The sequence below is a fragment of the Corvus moneduloides genome, chromosome 5 (assembly GCF_009650955.1).
Source record: "Corvus moneduloides isolate bCorMon1 chromosome 5, bCorMon1.pri, whole genome shotgun sequence".
NCBI lineage: Eukaryota > Metazoa > Chordata > Aves > Passeriformes > Corvidae > Corvus > Corvus moneduloides.
Genome location: NC_045480.1, coordinates 42,788,196 through 42,804,248, shown reverse-complemented (window position 1 = coordinate 42,804,248; position 16,053 = coordinate 42,788,196). Strand labels below are relative to the sequence as shown.

Below are 16,053 nucleotides of genomic sequence, written 5' to 3'. Positions count from 1 at the left end.
TTCTCAGTTGCAGTGTTAGGTGCCATTAGCTGGTAAACCTTCCATTGTGCCACTGGGGAATGCTCAATTGCAGGCCTAATAACAGCCAGAATTATTCAGGCCGTGCCCTCTCCTCTAATTGTGAAAGCCTGCAAACATGGTTTCAAGTCTCAGGACTTTTACCAGCTGTCAGAATTTGGACAGTCGATTCAGCTGGCTCAGTGACTGGAATCAATCGGTTTTGACTGGCAGTTATTTAATTACCCTACATGTACAGCACTCAGGGAGGCCTCAGGCCCTGCTCTTTTGTACTGTATCTCTATTTACAGAGTGACAGAAAACACTTCTTTGGAAATGAAGCTCATTTTGGAAATGGACACCAACCTCTTTTGGGTCATCTCCCATCAGCTTAAACTTTCTTGGAATCTTGCTTCTGGCAAACTTACAACCATTGTAGTACATGCTCCAGGAGCAACCAAAGGAAAATGAAGCACCACAAGTTTCAGGGTCCAGCCCTTGGCATGCACAAGTCCGTCTAAAAGATAAGAGAACACAGCTGTTAGCAGCAGGCAGGTCTCCCTGTGGTGCTCTGGCAGTAGGCATCGGTGTTCTGCCAGTGCTCCAGAGAATCAGCGGTGTGGATCATCTTCCATCAGTAAATAATGAAGAAATGCTAGAGGGAGACATACACATCGTAACAGAAGAATTTATCAGAGTGAATAATTTCATGGTTACAAAGTAGGGTCTTTGGGGGTTCTACACTTGTGTGAGAAACACGGCTTTGCTCAGCTCAGAGCACATTGCGTGCTGCCTTGTTAGGTACTGATATTCATGGTGCCTCAGAGGCTTGTGCTGACAGTACTGCAAGAATGTGGGAGCCCTCTGACAGGGACTAAGCAATAATTCCTGAAATATGACTCTACCCATGAAGCCAAGTAACATACAGTGATAGCTGTGGTAATTTTGGTCTAAATGTTCTTTTCTCTCAGAAAGGCATGGGAAAAAGATATAGTGCAATTTCTTTAGATTGAGGCTAGTCAGTGTCAGCTTACACAAGTATGATTTAGTGCACCCAGCTTTTATTTCAAGGTTGAGGTATCAGCTATCCTGGCGCCTGCTGAGATCTCTTCTTTTAAATACATTGAGATGCTTCACAACTCTGAGAAAGTGTTTTTCCTTATTTGTAAGAGGGTTTACGTTGGGTTTCCTACAAGGTTTGTGGGTTTTCAAACCACCTGAAATAGCTGGGAAGGTTGTAGATGTTTCAGGATAACAGCATGAGCAGAGGTGCTGGGTCTAAGGCTGAAGACAGGGCTGCAGGTTTGGTGAGCACAGCCTTTGCTCCACTTACTCTTCGTTCAGGGCACAGCGCCGGTTCGTGAGCGTGCCATACTTCCTCAGGGTGTCGGTGAGTTCAGAGTAGAGCTTATCAGCCAGGCTGGTTGGGATTCCCTCCCAGACCAGGATGAGAATCACGATGACGGCCGTCTCACACGTGTGTCCCGCTCGTTCGCGCACCAAGCAGAGCAGCTTCTCCTCCTGACTGCTTCTGCGGACTACCTGCATGTACAGCAACACACACCCCAGAGCCCCAACACAAACAATGCATTTCTTAACGTGAAGAGCAAGAGAATAGGAAACCTCAGCATTACTGTGCGTGTGGGGAGGTTACTTCTACTTGTGTCCTCTTTGTTTCTGGCAATTCAGTCTGTTTTTCTCACTGTGATACGGCAGGGCTACCCTTTGTGTTTAATGAAGCTGACTCTAAGAGGTTGACTGATGGCGTGGACAGCTATGGTGGTGGAAACCAGCTTTGTAAAAGTATCCTCCATGCTCAGATTCAGCAGGGATCCTCTCCTGAATCTGTGTTACAGTTGTGGTCCAGATTGATTGGTGAGCAAGAGGAAGTGAGCAATGAGGTGTCTCCCTGCACAGAGTTGGGTAGTGGACACCTGTCTTAGAGCAGGAAGCATGCAGGGAAAGGCAGGTAGTAAGGAAGGGACTAAATAACTGGACATTGGGAGCTTTTTCCCCTTTCCTTCCAAACTTAAGCAGCTATACTCATAACCAGCTTCACAGTTTTGTGACCTGCTGTTATTACATACAAACATCTACAGCAGTAGATGTTTTTCAAATAAAAGTGTCCTTCCAGTAGCATAAGCTCTGCCAAGCATTTCTTTAAAAGGGTGCAGTCTGGCATGCATAAACACTGTAATAATGTATTAGTTTTTCCTCATCCTGTCTTCCCCCAGCAATCCAAACCACTCAGCAATTTGTTCCAAAGTGCGACAGTGTTTGCTAAGAGGGTATCCTAACACTTCTCTCAAACTGGGAGGGTATTTTAAAGATATCCCAGTGGTGCACTGGACTTATTTGTAGGCTGAAATTAAACAGCAACAAAAATGTCAGGTGGTGTGAAACATAAATCTAAGCAAACATGCCTTTCTTCTTAGGTTTTTGTACCTTTAAATCAAATTTTATTCTTGCTATTCTCTGTGCAACAAGTAAATGGAGTGAGAGATGGGTGGGAGCAGGCTACAGGCACCCCATATTACTGCTGCTGTTGAGCTGTTTTACGTTTCCTAGTGTCAGCTAACAGGACATGTCACTGCTGTCAGCTACATGAACCATCATACTGAACTAGGTTAATTTGTTTACATCACTTACCCATTTAGCAATTGGACATCCTTGAGAACTTTTGCCTTCTTTCCCAGTGTAGACAACCCTTTCAATCCTTATAGCTTTACCCTTCTGTCCAAATCTTAAACAAAACAAAAATAAACAAATAGCAGATTCATTTGGTTCTTTGTGAACACTGAAAAGATGGAGCACATTTGCCAGTCTTACCTTAGAAAAATAAACACTATGAATTACAGGGAAAGATGTGCAATGTGGTTTATCTTGATGATTTTATTACAGTGGTGGAATGATATATTAAGAGAGGCAAATGTCTTTAATACATCTCAGATGGATAAAAATTATCAATACCACATTAATATTACCAAACATTTTAACCATGTCTTTAGAGCATTTGTTACAGACGACATTTTGAAAAGCGGACTTTTCAAAAAAAAAGAAGTCTCTTTATTTTGTTGAAGAATTTTTTTTTTTTTAAATTTCTGGGTTGAAATTGTTTCTCTGAAATGTACATAATTAAGTTGTCATGGAACAACTGGCATGTAACAGTCACTCTATTAATTTTCTGTGCTTGTTTCTGGCTGAGGCAGTGTGAATCAGTTAAGTCAGGATTAATTTGCATCTTATCTTTTTTTTTTTCCTTTATCATCCACTCATAAATTGTTACTTATTTACTTCGACTTCAATACTCCAGTTAGGATCACAAGGTGCCCTCAAATAATGCCATTTGTGTGGCTTTTTGCAGCCAAGGTGGGCAAGCTCAGCTCGTGCTGAAGCATTTAATCAAGGGGATTACACTCTCAAGGCAGACTCTAGCCCATATGCAAGCAGTGCTGTTGCCAGAGCAAAGAGGATCCACTTTCCAGGTGGAAATATGTGGCAAATGCCATATGAAGCAAATCTTGAATCAGTAGAAAGTGCTGGATCTGTTGAGCCATTTCCAGGCATTTCTCTGGGATTGCCCACCTGCTGAGCCTGGGAGCACACCAGGGCTCAGGGAAGGACAGGGGCAGAAGCGACAGTGGCTGCAGTGTTACAGACTGAGCTGCCCTGGCTGCTCGCCTGCTCCTTGGGCACTGGGCAAACTGCACTTCCATCACCATTTCTGGAATTCTGCCACTCTCATTGGTGTTAACTTTTAATAGCCAAGTGTGGGGACTGACTAAATCATTCTCCTTGTTCTTTGCCTTTACCTACAGAGCAATCAAGGTATGTTCCTTTTATGCAGCCATTTAGTGATGCCTTAAGAACTTTTGACCTTTTTCCCTCTTGTTTTTGCACTAAAATTTTGGTGACATATTTTAGGGCTGGTATCTGTGTTTAAACTTTTGTCCTGTAAAGGAAGTGAAAAATGCTTATTTTTAGATGTGATCTCATTGTGAAGTTTCAGTGTTACAGGAAATTATACAAACAAAATCAAGTTGTACTACACATATTCTGCAGGCAACTGTTAGGTCACTTTTTCCTGCTTAGGCTTAGATGTTAGTATTTATTTGTTTCCTTAATTAACCACATTAAAAAACCCCATTTTTAAATCTTAACATTTTCTATCGGTTTTCTAATCTGGATTGCAGGACAACTGTGCGGATGCCTCTATAGAAATATGTTGTACATTACACACTGGAAATGAAATGGACTTTGTCTCAAATTTTTTCAACTGTCAGAAAGGAATTTGTGCCTGATGTTTGTCATGCTTGTTTTCAAGCCAAAGCTGATTGGCTTTAAAACTGGAGCAAAACTCACTGAACATGAAGTAGAAATTGGGAGAAGGAAGAGGGAAAATGTCAGTATCCGGTGTGGATTCTGCAAGAAATTAGTTCTGGTATAGCTAAAATATTAATTGTAAGTCTAAATCCAAATCCTGGCTTCTTTAGCAGTGCTGATACCTTAAAAGTCAATCCATATTCATGGAAAGCCAGGTTAAAAGCACTTCAGTTGTGATTAATGTCACCAGCTGCATATGTATGCTTGAGAGTATCTTTATAGTGAAGGGTTTGGGTTTCTTTTACTTAGGGATACAAAATTAGCTAATGAGTTCTGGAGTTCTTTGGTCAGAGAATTTCACAGTTCATACCATACAGTTTAACACTAGGTATTGTTCAAGTAGCTGCCCTATACTCTGCTGAACCTGGCTGAGTAGTTGCATGTTACCTATGATCTCTCATTATTTCCTTCTGCCAACATGAAATGAAATTAAATTAAAGAAAAAGAAAAGGTAAGGTCAATATTAAGAATGAAAAATTACATTCCAAAGTAAAAAAAAAAAGTCATCTCTATAACTGACATTACAACATGAATGACTGTCCTCTTTTATTTATTATTTGTAAATACTCAACAATTAACCAGTTGATGAGAGCTCTGGAGATAACAGATTGTAAAGAATTTCTTCAGAGAGTCAGCATTCACTTTCCCTTCCCAGAACGAAGCTGATTTATGTAGTTTACATGCACTCAAGCTGCTCTCAAAGCTGAAAATTATTGGGGCAAGAGTCACAGGGAAGGAGGTACTAAGAAAGAGAAAGGACCTCAGGACTTAGAGGTAATCTGAAGGGTTTAATAGGCTCTAAGTGCCCCATGGCTGTGCAGTGATGAGCACAAGCTAACAGTGCTAAGAAATGGTGTTCCTTAGCTCAGACTCAGCACTGCAACAATGCCCACTTGCTTTTGCTCCTGCAACTAGCTGGAGCTTCAGTGTTGTTCTGGAGTCGAGATTTTTAAGGTACTAACAAATCAAATTCCCATCTGTCTCTGACTTAACCGAGAGTTTTTTTGTTTGCTTCTTTGTTCAGAGGGGGAACTGAATTCCCAGATACCTCTAAAATCTGGTCATTATTGGCTACAAGTAATGCAGAATTCACAGTGCAGAAGTCACTTTTGTGACAGCTTTTAATTTATGTGTCTTAGGCTGGTGGGGTTTGTGCTAACACATATTTTAAAACAGCACATATCATATTGTGGTTCTGTTCCTTTAAAAATTCCTTGCTTTGGTTGGTGTTGATGTAATAATACGCCACAGGATGCAACATGATAACAGGGATTGTGCCACAATCAAGATAAGACTGGGCTTGTGCAGTACTGCCAAGGCAGGGGAATGTTTTTCTCACAACACTACTTATTGATTCTTGGGCTGAAATCCCATCCAACAATTTTGTGGCATTCCTCTGGACATGAATTAATTAGATTTAGATAGTTGGTAATTTGGCAAGAGGAAACTAATGTTGAAATTCAGTATTCTGCTCTTCATCCTCCTTCTCCACTGGCATTCTCCTAGCCAGAGGGAACACCAGCCCCATGCCTGCCTTTGCAGCCACTGCCAGACGCCTTGCTTGGCAGGCTGGTGAGAACTTGTTCCGGCTTGGGTTTGCTGGCATCTGTCTCCAAGGGCACAGCCCGTGCCAGCCAGCAGACTATTAGCCCTGTCAAATATTGTGACTCTCTGGTGAATAGCAGGGTGCGTACTGTTGGCAACACTGGAGTAGCTAAGCCTACAAGTAATTACTTGATTTGCAGTTGTTTATTTCTTTATGTGCAAAAGCTGGAAAAATTCTGACATCCACAAAAGGATAAATGTTAATCTGCTCTGTGCCTTTGGACTAATTACCTTTCTTCCATGATTTCTCTAATAGCTGCCACATTAGGACCGGCTCCTAGGTGGGTATAGAAAGGACCTTCATCTTTTTCAATAATTTGCTCTGTTTAAAACAAAATAAAGGTTATTACTTTGAAGCTTAATTCTTTCATGTAAAATGTCACATTGCAAAGCTTACATCTAGCTTGTTGGAACACTGCTGTATGGGCCTGGGGTCAGTTTTCAACACTTATGTCTAAGGTATTTGCCCACACAGTTTGTACGAAACATGCAAAGCAATGTTAATCCTGCAAACAGCCATGATAGGGACTGTGTGCCTTCCCTAACGCCAACACTTGTTCCACATCGCAGCTCTACACTGACTTCAAATTGGCGTTTTCCTGTTATCAGCAACAATTGTTTCTCCTTCTTCCACTTCCTCCTCTCCCAGTATATAGAAGGAGGATAAATGGGGATAACAGTGGTAAATATTGAGTGTTAGGGAGCTGTACTGTACTTGTTTTTCAGCAGACATGTTACAGTGCAGAACTTACAGCTTGAACAAACTGGCCAGTGAGGTTACACAGAGAATTCCTGCAACCCCAGAAAGACTGTGAAATGAAAAAACAAAAACCCAGTTTGCTGAAAGAAATCGTGCACAGGAGCTGGTCAAAAATGCTTGTATGCCAAGAATGTGCGCTCGGTTTTCTGTGTGTAGGTAGGACATATCAGCAGTCACAATACATGCTGTGTGTTTGCTTGGTTCCGGAGGCAGGCTCCAGCGGTGGTGAAAGAAACGGCCAGGCCCTGCTTGGGTTCAGGAGATGGTGGAGCTGTGCTGGATGCTTTCTGCCATGCTCACTCCAAGGGCTGGATGAGGTGGTGCTGCCCTTGACAGACAGCCTCTGGAAGCATGATGAAGGCATGGCATAAATCTGAACGTGTCAGTGGGGAATGGCTTAATTTAATCTTCTTAAGGACAATATTGATAAGAAAAAGCAATAAACCTGTAGATTATGCTGTGGCACTGGGTTCTTCAGAGAAAGTTTCATACTCCTGTATTTCCTAGTGTCTGCCAGGACTGAAGAATTAAAATGTAAATGGAGGATAAGTTCTTAACTTTGCTTAGTGGTTTCAGTACAAAAAAAAAAAAAAGAAGGTAAGGAAATGACTGCTAGAAAAACTTGTGCTAACTATATGGAAGAAACGATATAAAAAACCCCCAACAAATAACAACTGTGTTTTCAAAAAAACCTACATTTTGAAGGTTGTTTCTTATAAACCAAGGAATTGACTTCCAGTGTTCTTCCTGGGAGCTCCAGAAATACACTACTTCCTGGTTTCGTTCCCATAGATCATCTCTGAAGCATAGCCCCAACATTCAAAAAGGCAAAAAGGTCCATTTTGCATTTTGGAGGAGCATTGATTCAACTTTCCTCTTTTATAGTTGATACAAAATCCTAGTAACTGAAACTGTAACAAGGATTTTTATTTCCTTCCCCCCATTTTTGGTGCTGAACCTTTTGTCTCAGCCTGAATAGTTTATCAGCAGAGTCTGAAAGTGCCTGTTATACTTGGCTATGTGCAGTGTCAGTACTGTGTGGAAGCTTGGGCTAGGGGGCCATGCCTGTAATCCTACTTCCCTCTGCTCTATTTTTCCAGCTTTTGGAGACAGGGTATGCCATCAAGCAACAACAAGGGTCCCCCCCACTGCTTTTTTTGGTGCTGCTTGTGTAGCTATTCTATGAAACTGTGGATCTCTTTACCCTTACAGGAGACAAATGCCTGAAAGGGAGGATAAACTCTTGCAACAAGTGAGGAATAATCTGACATCTGTTTTTGCTTAGGCTTGACTAGGGGCAACTTCAGCAATTTCACTCTTAGAGCAAAAAATGGCCATAAGTTTTGGACTAGGACTGGGTTTTTAAAAGCTGTATCTGACCTTGACAAGTAAATTAGGTCATAAAGTTATGACCTACTTTTTATCAGGATGTTGTTGTTACGTCTGCTGCTCAAGGAGAATGGATGTGAGGCCATAAGCATTCTGACTGAAAAATCAAATAGGTAATTGCTTTATGAACTATTGAGGAAGGGCCCATGTGCAGGATTGGTAAGTGGAGTAGGCATAAGTGTTTAAAATTCCAGTTTTATCAGTCTTCACTAATTGTGTTTCTTAGAAAACCCCAAAAGATCTTCCAGCAAAAACATCCAACTAACCCTGTGATCCCAACTTGAAGGCTCATTTCCCTCCTGTGAACTATTATGTTTTTAGTACATCTCAGCACTTACCAACACAGCTGCAAGATGGGAAATCATACTGGGTTTTGGCAGGTGTGTCCAATAAATTTTTTACAGGAGTATCCCAATAAACTTGGAAGGTGAGTCTAAAAAATTTATTGAGAACAGTTTCCAGCTGTTCTTTTGGTCGGGGTTTTCTCAGCAGACAAGTTTTGCTTGCTGATCTAAGATTGGGTGTTTGAGTGTCAAAATCTGCAGCACTGGTATTTCGTGATAGGATGGTAATAGGGCCTGCTGTTTCAACCTTCACATGTTTGGGTGATTTGAGAGTAAAAGTCTTATGATCAAACAGTGATTTGACCTGTATCTGTTTTAGCTGCTGCTCCATTGTCTCAATGATGCTCTTTTGTTGTGTGTTCTCGCAGCCAAAGTGCTGATTCTCTTGTTTAATTGTTTTTTTCCACATTTTGTTTTCCAGCTGTCCAGCTGATGGGCTCATGCAGACATTAGACTTTGTGCCAGCCTCAATTTTTATAGGCTTGCGTGCTGCACTGGGACCAGTCTCAGTTTTGGGTTGCTGGTATGCTTGCTGCTCCTGTTTTTGCAAGAGATGCCACCGCAGAGCAGCGTGCTTTTGAAAATCCTTAGAGGTCTGGGACTGCAAATGACAGCCTCTCTGGTCTTGGGCGTGGGGGGCAGTTTGGCTGTGTGGTAAGTACTGCTGAGGGATCTGGGGAGCTTGTTTGCTCGGGAGGTCTTGGTTCAGACTAGCACCATAGCCCTGTGAGGGCTGGAGGGGTGGCAGCTGCAGAACTGAGGCTTGTTGCGTCTGTTGCTCTCGTTCTTGAAAACAATGATTCACATCTTGCTTTGCGGTCAAGTTATTTGAAAAATACTGCATGTGCTGCAAGTCCTGCATTTTGTGGCTCCAAAGCATTCCATATTTGCAGCGTTCCCTTTCTTCTTCTCGGAAATCACGTGCCTGTTGTTTGGGCAAGGGTGCTGGACACTGACGTTTGCCTGCTGAGTGTAAAGGGGAGCTTGTGTTCACGGTCTGTACCCTGCTCTAGGCCTAGCTGATGGTTAGGCAGTGGGAATGCAGCTGATTTACCATACTTACTCCCAGTCTGGAAACATTCATCTGCTTTAAGTTGATTGAAGGACTTCCTGTCTAGAGACTGCTCAGCATTGCTTTGGGGCTGGGATATGGCTTGGGGCAGGTCTTTAGTTCTCATTTGTGGAGCCTGCTGCTGGTTTGGGGTTAGCTGTGGACTGCGTGGCAGTTGCACTGGATGTGCCTGTTTTTGCAGCATCTGTTGCAAAATATGTGAATGCAAGAATTGCCCCTTTCTCCCCTGGCTGGAGGATTCAAGTGCTGCTGTTTCAAGGGGGCCCCTAAATGCTGTTCAGCTTGTTGTTCTGATCTTGGCTGGAAATGGAGCTGCTGTGGTGGCTGTTGCTGCACTTGCGACTTGAGAAGGGAATCCACCTTTGTGAGCTGTGGCTGCGGTGAGTGTTTGTGGAATGGCAGCTGCTGGTCAGCTGGGGGATGCGGCTGCAGCTGGGAGCTCTCACTTTTGTACAGTGGAGGAAGTTGTTCCTTTTGCATTATCTTCTGGCTCTGGGCCTGTCCTGAAGGCCCCTTTAATGAATCAGGACTTCCGCATACTGTTTTGTATAGACCTGTTTTGGGCTGTGCTTGCCTGGTACTGAAGAATTGACCGCAATCATGCTTCACTGGCTTTTGGGGAGGCTCTCCCTGGCGGAAGTGGGTGGAAACCAGTTCTATCCAGCTGGTTTTGAATATTGTTGAGCCTGTTGTACAGGCTCTGTCACTTGGTCCTTTTCTTGTCAGGAGGAGTCTCAGGTTCTCTCTGTCCTGGGAAATGCTGATAGTGTTGTTGCAACTCACCCTCGCTTCTGTGTGCTGTGTAGGTTTTGGAGGGGAGGTTCTGATGCCAGTGTCACTTCTTCGGGGCGCTGCAGAATTGAGGCGGCCACAGCAGCTTGCGGTTGCATTTCACTGACATCTTGTTTGTGATGTTTGTGCCCTGTCGCAGAAGGCTCTGCTGAGGTGAAGTTGTTGTTGGCTGAGGCTGGGACTTTCTGACATTGGTCCCTCCTGTTGCCCTTCATTTTTTATCTCCCCAGGAAGAGTTTCATCACATCTGTTGTCATAGGAATGGTGTCCTTCTTGCACCACGGCAGACAGTGCACTGTTCATTTCTGGAGCAGGAGGGGTGGAGGAATCTTTGTGAAACGTTGAGTTCTGTGTAAAGAAAGCACCATTATTTTCTGCTTGCTCAGAGTACCTTTCCAGAGCAGTGCTCTGAGCTTGCAGGTTACTGCTGGAACTTAGAGAGAGGTCTTGGTTGGGAACCTGCCCTATGCTTCCATGAATTTTACTGTTTCCTACAGGTAACCGGTGAGGATCATAGCCTGCAATCTGTTGCTGTAGCTGTAGTTCTGGTTTCTGAAGTGAACAGCTACCTGGCAATACAGGTGGTTTACTGGAGTCTTCTGTGTTGTAGACCTCAGTAACCACTACAGCTGGCACTTGAGGCAGCTCAGAGTTTGAGGTCTGTGAGGAAGTGATCTGCCCTGAGGTATGGGATGAATGTGTTGTCTCATAGGACAACTCATTAGTAGCCTGACTGGTAATGGCATTGATATGAGATGTGTTCTTCTGCATTGCTATGGAAACATGTTCTGGATAATATTGAGACAGTGTTTTCTCCAGGAGTTCACCATGCATGCTTTCCATGGAAGAGGCAGAAACTGTAGCACCATTAGGCATTGGCACTGCCTTGTTCTTAAGTAGTAAGACAATGTCCCTGTTATGGCAATGAATATTTTCCCGCTCCTGCTCATCCTGAATCAGAAGGTCATGAGGGTTTTCTGAACCAACACTGTTGTATCTTGTAGATGGAATCAAATCTGAAGCATCCTTTTCTTGTCTTGTAAAATTCTCAGGTTTCTTCTCACTATAACAATTGGAGACACTTGGTTTTTCACTGTTGTCCTCTGGCTCAGCTTTTTCTCCATTTACCTCTTTGTCTTGTTTCACTTTCTTGCTGTCATGAAGTCCATACAGAGCGGGCTCGCTATAGGTGCGCTTGATCCCACCATTTTCGCATATATTTCGAATAGACTTTCTTTTCTTGTAAAAGGTCGGGGCTAACGCCAATTTGTTGGGCACTTTCCCTTCGGCGTGGGGCACTCCAAAGTTGCTTTTATTGAATAGCGGCTTGCGGTCTCCATTTACTTCCACGTCAGGCCTCTCTGTTGCTGGACTCCCATTCTGTAGCTTCACTGCAGAAGGCTCTGCCTGGCAAACGTGAGAAGACTGTGGTATTAGAAATGGACTCAATCTATTGCCGTCAACATGGTTGGTTCTGTCCTGTTCCATCTGGCCTGCTCCGGGGCCATCCACAAGGCTACCCTCTGAACGTATCTGAAAGAGAAAAGAAACAGGAGAGAATCTAAGTCAGCTTTAGTTTCCATTGAAGGACAGCCAGTTACTGACAATGCCTGCAGCACTCAAGCACCCATTGCCCTGACCAGCTCCCACACAGAGTGAGCCTGCAGGCACACCTGAGGGGCGTTTCACTATCCTAGCACATCTTGCAGCCCCAGGTCTCCCTTTTTCTTGAAGGTTTGTTCTTCAAGATGAGGAGAGTGAAAATGCAGAGTGGCTTCCTTACACCATTTAACATACAAGATATTTTGCCAGAAGAAATTGCTCGTAGTGGTGCAAAAAATATTCTCTGCTTTTGAATGATTTATATAGACTCCTCTGTCATCACATTTTGCCCTTGGTAAGGCAGAAAGTCATGTTGAAACCATGGTTCCCAGACTTGGTGCTAATCCTGTAATTTGATTAAGTGTGCCAAACCTCTTTTGTCTGACTTGAATGAGTATGGTCACCAAGTTTCCACTTAAAGGGGAAAACATTTTTGTCTGTCCTCAGCTGGTCTGACAGGGTCTTTTAAAACTGGCATTCCTAAAGACCATGCAAGTGGCACTGCACAAGACAAAGCCATGCTTGCCTGCTGTTCACAGGAACTCTTACAGTTCATCAACAGATCAGTAATGTTGATAGAAAAAGAGTGATTTTTGAAAGGTTTGATGGAATTTTTTTTTCTGGTATTAATATCCTTTCGAATTTACATCTAGACATCAAGCATGGCTTAAACTATGCATTTGGGTTTTGAATTGAGCTCTGCAGCTGTGGAGCTAGGATTTTTTTCTTCTTTGTTTGGATGGGAAATCCCATTTTCTCATATACTCTTTATATTTTATTTACAAAGTGAAGTTTTTAGCTGGATAATAGTACTGACAATGTGCAGTGAGCAAATTCCATACAGTGACAAGCTAATCCTCTTCACATGCATCTTCCTAGAATTCACAGACCCAGTTAACATAGATAAAGCCCTTGTTTGACTCTGCTTGTAATTTATTCTTTGTTGGTTTATGGTTCTCAACCAGTCACAAATGACAGAAGGCAGACTGACAGTGAGTCTTACAGACATGAAGTTGCACAGAGAAAATTTGGACATATGCATGTCTGTCTGCAACTTTTATTTCTGGTTTGCATAAAGGAGAATCTGAAGGATTCTCCATTACCAGGTCAGCTCTGCTTGGACTGCAAAGTCAAGAGAAGCACTACGTGTGGCTCTATACATGGTATTGCCACTACATAGGAAGAACTATGATACGGAAAACATTCTCCCATCATGGTTGCTCTGCTTTTGTATTTATCCTACATTAATATTTTTATGTTAATAAAATGTAATTTTAAATGTTATTTAAATGTATTTTTTACAGTTTTCAATGCAGTATTGCCTTATTCAGTTTAGTAATGTGATTCTAAAATGCTTTTAAAAGTAATATTAATTCATTAAATACATTGCATCCAGCAGAATTCTCTCTGCTTGCAGCTCTAATTTCAGTACCAGGACAATTCAAATGCACATTTTGACTGGCAAGCACCTATATGATAACTTGGATTCATTTCCTCCGAATCCCAAACTTGTTTTTAGATTTACTTTTGACCTCCTGAAGTTTGTTTTTTTAATTCCTTTACTCAATTTATGTTTTTTATGACAGAAGTAGAGAAGTTCTCTCTGCAAGTAACAGTAGTTTAAAAAAGTATTTTTGGCGGGAAAGCTACGAACAGGGGGATGAAAAAAATGTTTGTCAATCTTGCCTGGGTTTTTTTGACACGGTAGTGCAGGCTTATTCCCTTCTAGAAGTATTATCCACCCTAGCTTTAGAGTACCACAACACATGAGCATTTGCAGCTTTCCCAGGGAGATGATGTTCCGTGCTTAGCAGAAAGCTGTATGGAAAGGATTCCTCTGATGTGTCATTCTAGGCCAGGCAGCAGAACGATGCTCCTAGAGTGTTTCAAAAGTAAAATGCCAGCCTAATTTGGAAGCCATTCTTTCCCTTCACACCTTTCATTCCTAAAAACTGCAGGTGAACCACAACTCAGACACAAGTGTGTAGGCTGCTGCATTTCACAAGTATGAAATTAAATAAAGGGTACCATAGTAATTAACACCATGCTGTCAAGCTGCTTCTAAAAGATTTATTTCTTTAAAAAAAGTTTTAGTCTGTGCAACTAAGCTGTGAGAAACTTTGTCTGGCTCTCAAAGCCTACCTTGCTGCTTTTTTTCTAGTGTACCCTGTGGGTTGCAACTAAATTCCTTCTGAGAATTCCCCGGCAATCTTTCTTCTCAACTCCTTACTATCTAGCAGATAAACCCACCATTTCCTTTAGAAGTGGGGTCTCCCTGACTTCTCTAAACTTAGCTTGCAAACTCCTTAAAGGAGTACATGTGTGGTCAGAAAAGAGTCTTAGGTTCATGCCGTCCTCAAAATCCACAAGGTTATCTTGTGACATGAATTATTGTTCATGTCATTCCAAAAGACCTCATGGTATGTTCCCCCAAATTCTGACAACCTTCAGTGTAAAAGGCACTGGTGTTATACATTGCAAAGAACATGGGAATCATTTGGTTCTTTAAAATACAAAGTTAATTCATGCATTGAAAGTGCCAGATTTGCATTCTTTGAAATGCATCTGTGACTTTGCATTATACTTCTTTCTCTGTCTACACTCAAGTTATTCGCTATCCTCAAGTCAGACCTGAGTAAAAATCTTCCTCAAGCACCTACAAGTCACAGCAAATGTAAAGTAATGTAATTTGTAATGTAGAACTGGCAAAAATAAATGGCCACGATATCCCTATTACTGGTTTAACTGGGACACACCATGAAGTAGTACTCCTACCTGCTCGCACCTTAAAAAGGCTCTGTGGTTGTCCTTACAATCATTGTCGGGTGAACTGTTTGCCTCTCAAAGTAAATCTACCTTTCCCCAAGTGCAGCAGTTAGTCTTTTTGGTCTTTCCCATAGCTGTATTTTATCCAGACCATTTAGAAGCTCCACATATTTCTCTTCAGCTGTAATCCATTAGAAATTCAAGTCACATCATCAGCATCTGTGAAACAATTACTGCAATCTAGGACTGACTCTGCAGTCTAATCCATCATAATTATGACTGGCCTCTTTGAAGATGCCACGATGCGTGACTTTAATATAGTACATTACTGTGCAAATGGATCAGCATCTCATCCCACCAATATGCATTCAAGTTAGAATTCAGACTACCACTGTTTGACTTTTTCAGATGCAATTGATGTATGTACATTTATTTCTTGACACACGTAGGGCACAAACTGGAAACTAGGCACTGAATGAGAGCCTGAGATTTTTGTGTTGTTTGTTTTATGGACAAGTTCAGCATGTTTCTGCCACCTCTTATCACTTATACTATGGAAGGTGTTGTTTGCAAGCACAACACACATTTCTGCAGCAACAGAAGTTGTGTTATTTTCTTTCACAGAAAACTTTTCTTTAGTTTTAGCCAGTTCTAGGGGTTCATAGCTTATTTCCTATAGCAGCTGTATCTGAGCAGTTTGTGAGTGCAAAGCAGCTCAGATGAATGAATGGATAAATACACCTGCTGCAGGGGAGTACAATCTTCTGCAAAACTGGGTGAGATTCCCAGGAGAAAAAGTAGGTGGGGGAATAGCTGTGGTAGAGGACTTGTGGATCTAAAAGGACCAAAAGGTGGAGTGTCAGATGGGTTGTTTGAGACAGACATTTATGTCCTCAGAGGTTTTTCTCCCCAGCAGAAATACACATCCTCAGATCACAGCCTGACTTGTGCTCAACTGATTATCAGGATGAGACTCAGGAAAGCAGAAGTCAGATACCCAGAAGCTTGTTGATGGCTCACTGGGTTGTTCCTGGAGTGTTGCCACAGTCTCCATCCTGCTGGCACCCTTCTGCCACTGCCAGATGACACAGAGGTCTAAATTGCTCCTAGACAAGAAACCCCTCTGGCCCTTTCTCGACAGGAGGTGAATTTACCCATATGTTTTGTCAAACTCCCATTTGGTAACTGTACTTTGTGCTTACACTCTCCTGCTCCTGTTGTGTGTGTAGAGGAGCTGGCTTCACTTGTGGCTGTGTATCCTTATGTGCTGTGGTGCATTTGCATCTCTCCACTGAAGCTCATGCATCTGGTAAAGAGTTCTAAATACTCCTGAAGTGAAAAAG

At 42.4% G+C, this 16,053-nt stretch overlaps 1 protein-coding gene across 1 annotated transcript in view; it reads right to left on the bottom strand.

Moving 5' to 3' along the window:
- Positions 1 to 16,053, bottom strand: part of TET2 (tet methylcytosine dioxygenase 2) — a 71,677-nt gene that overhangs the window by 12,249 nt on the left and 43,375 nt on the right. The window contains 17 exon segments of the mRNA XM_032108384.1: positions 364 to 514; positions 1,331 to 1,539; positions 2,647 to 2,740; positions 6,217 to 6,307; positions 8,473 to 8,545; positions 8,548 to 8,577; positions 8,580 to 8,642; positions 8,645 to 9,339; positions 9,342 to 9,461; positions 9,464 to 9,782; positions 9,785 to 10,111; positions 10,113 to 10,159; positions 10,162 to 10,215; positions 10,218 to 10,271; positions 10,274 to 10,349; positions 10,351 to 10,449; positions 10,451 to 11,875. Coding sequence (XP_031964275.1) covers positions 364 to 514; positions 1,331 to 1,539; positions 2,647 to 2,740; positions 6,217 to 6,307; positions 8,473 to 8,545; positions 8,548 to 8,577; positions 8,580 to 8,642; positions 8,645 to 9,339; positions 9,342 to 9,461; positions 9,464 to 9,782; positions 9,785 to 10,111; positions 10,113 to 10,159; positions 10,162 to 10,215; positions 10,218 to 10,271; positions 10,274 to 10,349; positions 10,351 to 10,449; positions 10,451 to 11,875 — 3,927 coding nt within the window.